At 58.8% G+C, this 2,117-nt stretch overlaps 2 protein-coding genes across 2 annotated transcripts; both read right to left on the bottom strand.

The window, feature by feature from the left end:
- Positions 1 to 238: 238 nt before the first annotated feature.
- On the bottom strand, positions 239 to 727 carry ETH_00027435 (uncharacterized protein; the record flags this gene model as incomplete). The annotated part of the gene is made up of 1 exon (XM_013379196.1): positions 239 to 727. One exon carries the CDS (start codon positions 725 to 727, stop codon positions 239 to 241), a length of 489 nt encoding a protein of 162 aa, XP_013234650.1.
- A 239-nt stretch (positions 728 to 966) lies between these two features.
- On the bottom strand, positions 967 to 2,050 carry ETH_00027430 (uncharacterized protein; the record flags this gene model as incomplete). The annotated part of the gene is made up of 2 exons (XM_013379195.1): positions 967 to 1,503; positions 1,706 to 2,050. The coding sequence occupies 2 exons, from the start codon at positions 2,048 to 2,050 to the stop codon at positions 967 to 969; spliced, it is 882 nt and encodes a 293-aa protein (XP_013234649.1).
- Positions 2,051 to 2,117: the final 67 nt, after the last annotated feature.

The raw sequence follows: 2,117 nt of genomic DNA, 5'->3' as shown, positions 1-2,117 counted from the left end.
CTTTGCTGCTGCTGCTGCTGCTTTGCTGCTGTTGCTGCTTTGCTGCTGCTGCTGCTGCTTTGCTGCTGTTGCTGCTTTGCTGCTGCTGCTGCTGCTGCTGGCAATACTAAGCCCGTGCGTGTGGCGGAAGCTTCGCTGCTGCTGCTGCTGCTGCTGGTGTGGTGCTTATTCTTGGCGTTGCTGCTGCTGCTTCGAAGCAAAGAAAGGAGACAGCTTGTCGAGTGTCTCCTTTTGCTGCTCAGGCCCTGTGTCTCTGCCCCACAAGAGAACTTGCGCAGCAAACTGTTTGGGTTTTGAAGGACCTGGCCAGGTTTACGCAGCTGCTAATCTTCTTGGCCGTCCCCCAGTCAAAGCCAGGTCCTGCTGCTGCTGCTGCTGCTGCTGCTGTTGCTGCTGGTGTGTTTGATGCGTTTGCTACGGCTGCAGGTGTGTTTGTAGTCTGCTGCTGTTTGTAGTCTGCTGCTGCTGCTGCGCTTGGAGCCTTTGCTGCGGCTGCTGCTGCTGTTGTGCTTGGTGCTTTTGCCGCTGCTGCTGCTGTTGTGCTTGGTGCTTTTGCCGCTGCCGCTGTACTTGATGCCTTTGCTGCTGCTGCTGCTGCTGAATTTGCTGTAGTTGCTGCCCGTGCTGCTGCTGCTGTTTGCCGTCGTTGCTGCTTCGGCGCAGCTGCAGTTGCTGCTGCTGCTTCGCAGCAGCAGCAGCCGCTGTTTAGGGTGCTGCACTGCTGCATGCAGGGGGCCGCGCATGCACCTGGGGTGTACAGACATCTGGCTGTATGCACCTGGGGTGTACAGACAGCTGGCTGCATGCACCTGGGGTGTACAGACAGTGGCTGCATGCACCTGGGGTGTACAGACAGTGGCTGCATGCGGCGGAGTGTACGTACAGGCATTTCGGACTTTCCAGATGTTCTTTCTTCCGGAGCTGGAGGACTTTTTGCTTTAAATGCAGAAGGCCGTTCTGTTGTCTTCACTCCAAACACTTCGCCCACTGTGCAGCAGCAGATCGTCGTCGGAACCCCCGGTGCTGCTGCTGCTGCTGCTGGTTTTGCTGCTGCGCGGGGGGAGGGCGTTTGTTTTGAGTCGCTGGGAGCAGCTGCTGCAGTAGCAGCTGCTGCTGCAGAGCCGTCCGACCCGTCGCCCAACCTGCTGCTGCTGCTGCATGCAGGGGGCCTCTGCTGCTGCTTGCATGCGCGGTTTGCTGCTGCGGTTTGCTGCTGCTGTTTGCTGCTGCAGGCAAGACGATGGAGCTGCTGAAGAAGCGCCGCTTCGGAGGTGACCTTGTTCGAATGTTTGTTTTAGACGAGGCCGACGAGCTCATCAACTTCGCCAACAACATGGCCCCACAGGCGAGCCTCTTGCTGCTGCTGCTGCTGCTGCTGCTGCTGCTGCGTTGGTGGCAGTCAGGGTGCTGCTGCTGTTGTTTGCCTCGCGGGCCTGGCGCTGCTACTTTTTCTGCTGCTGCTGTTGATGACTTTGCTGCTTCTGCCGCTGCTGCTGCAGCAGCCTGGAGCGTGCCAGCAGCAGATCACCACCATCATAAGCAGCAGCAGCAGCAGCAGCAAGTTGTGGCTGTGTTTGCTGCTGCAGGTGCAGCAGATTCGCCGCTTTTTGCCGCGAGACCTCCAAATACTTCTTTTCTCTGCAACTTATTCTGACCCTGTCCGAAACTTCGCCGAAAAACTAATACCCAGGGCCAACAAGATCACGGTGCGCTGCTGCTGCTGCTGCTGCTGCTGCTGCTGCTGCTGCTGCTGCTGCTGTTGCTGCTGCTGCGCTGCTGCCGCTGCTGCTGCTGAAGACACTGAGGCAGAGACTCTTTCGCCGGCTGCAGCTGCAGCAGCTGGCTTTCTTTCTGCGGTGCCTCTCTGCTGCTGCTGACTGTGCTGCTGCTGCTTGCTGGTGCCGCGGCCTGTGCTGCTGCTGCTTCTGCTGCTCAGCAGCAGCAGCAGCTCTGAGGCTGTCTCCTTGTCTCCCGAAGTTCTTGTGCAAAGAGTCCCCAAGTTGCGCAGCAGCAGAAGCAGCAAAAGGCCCGCGTGCATGCGCGGCTGCATGCAGGGAGTGTGGGGTGTGGGGTGTACGTACAGCTCAAAAGAGAAGAACTCACCCTCTCCTGCATCC

This window comes from Eimeria tenella, genomic scaffold, assembly GCF_000499545.2.
Source record: "Eimeria tenella Houghton genomic scaffold, Eth_scaff1571, whole genome shotgun sequence".
Classification (NCBI taxonomy): Eukaryota; Apicomplexa; class Conoidasida; order Eucoccidiorida; family Eimeriidae; genus Eimeria; species Eimeria tenella.
The sequence above is the reverse complement of the archived record's forward strand: the minus strand, read 5'-3'. Positions and strand labels throughout refer to the sequence as shown.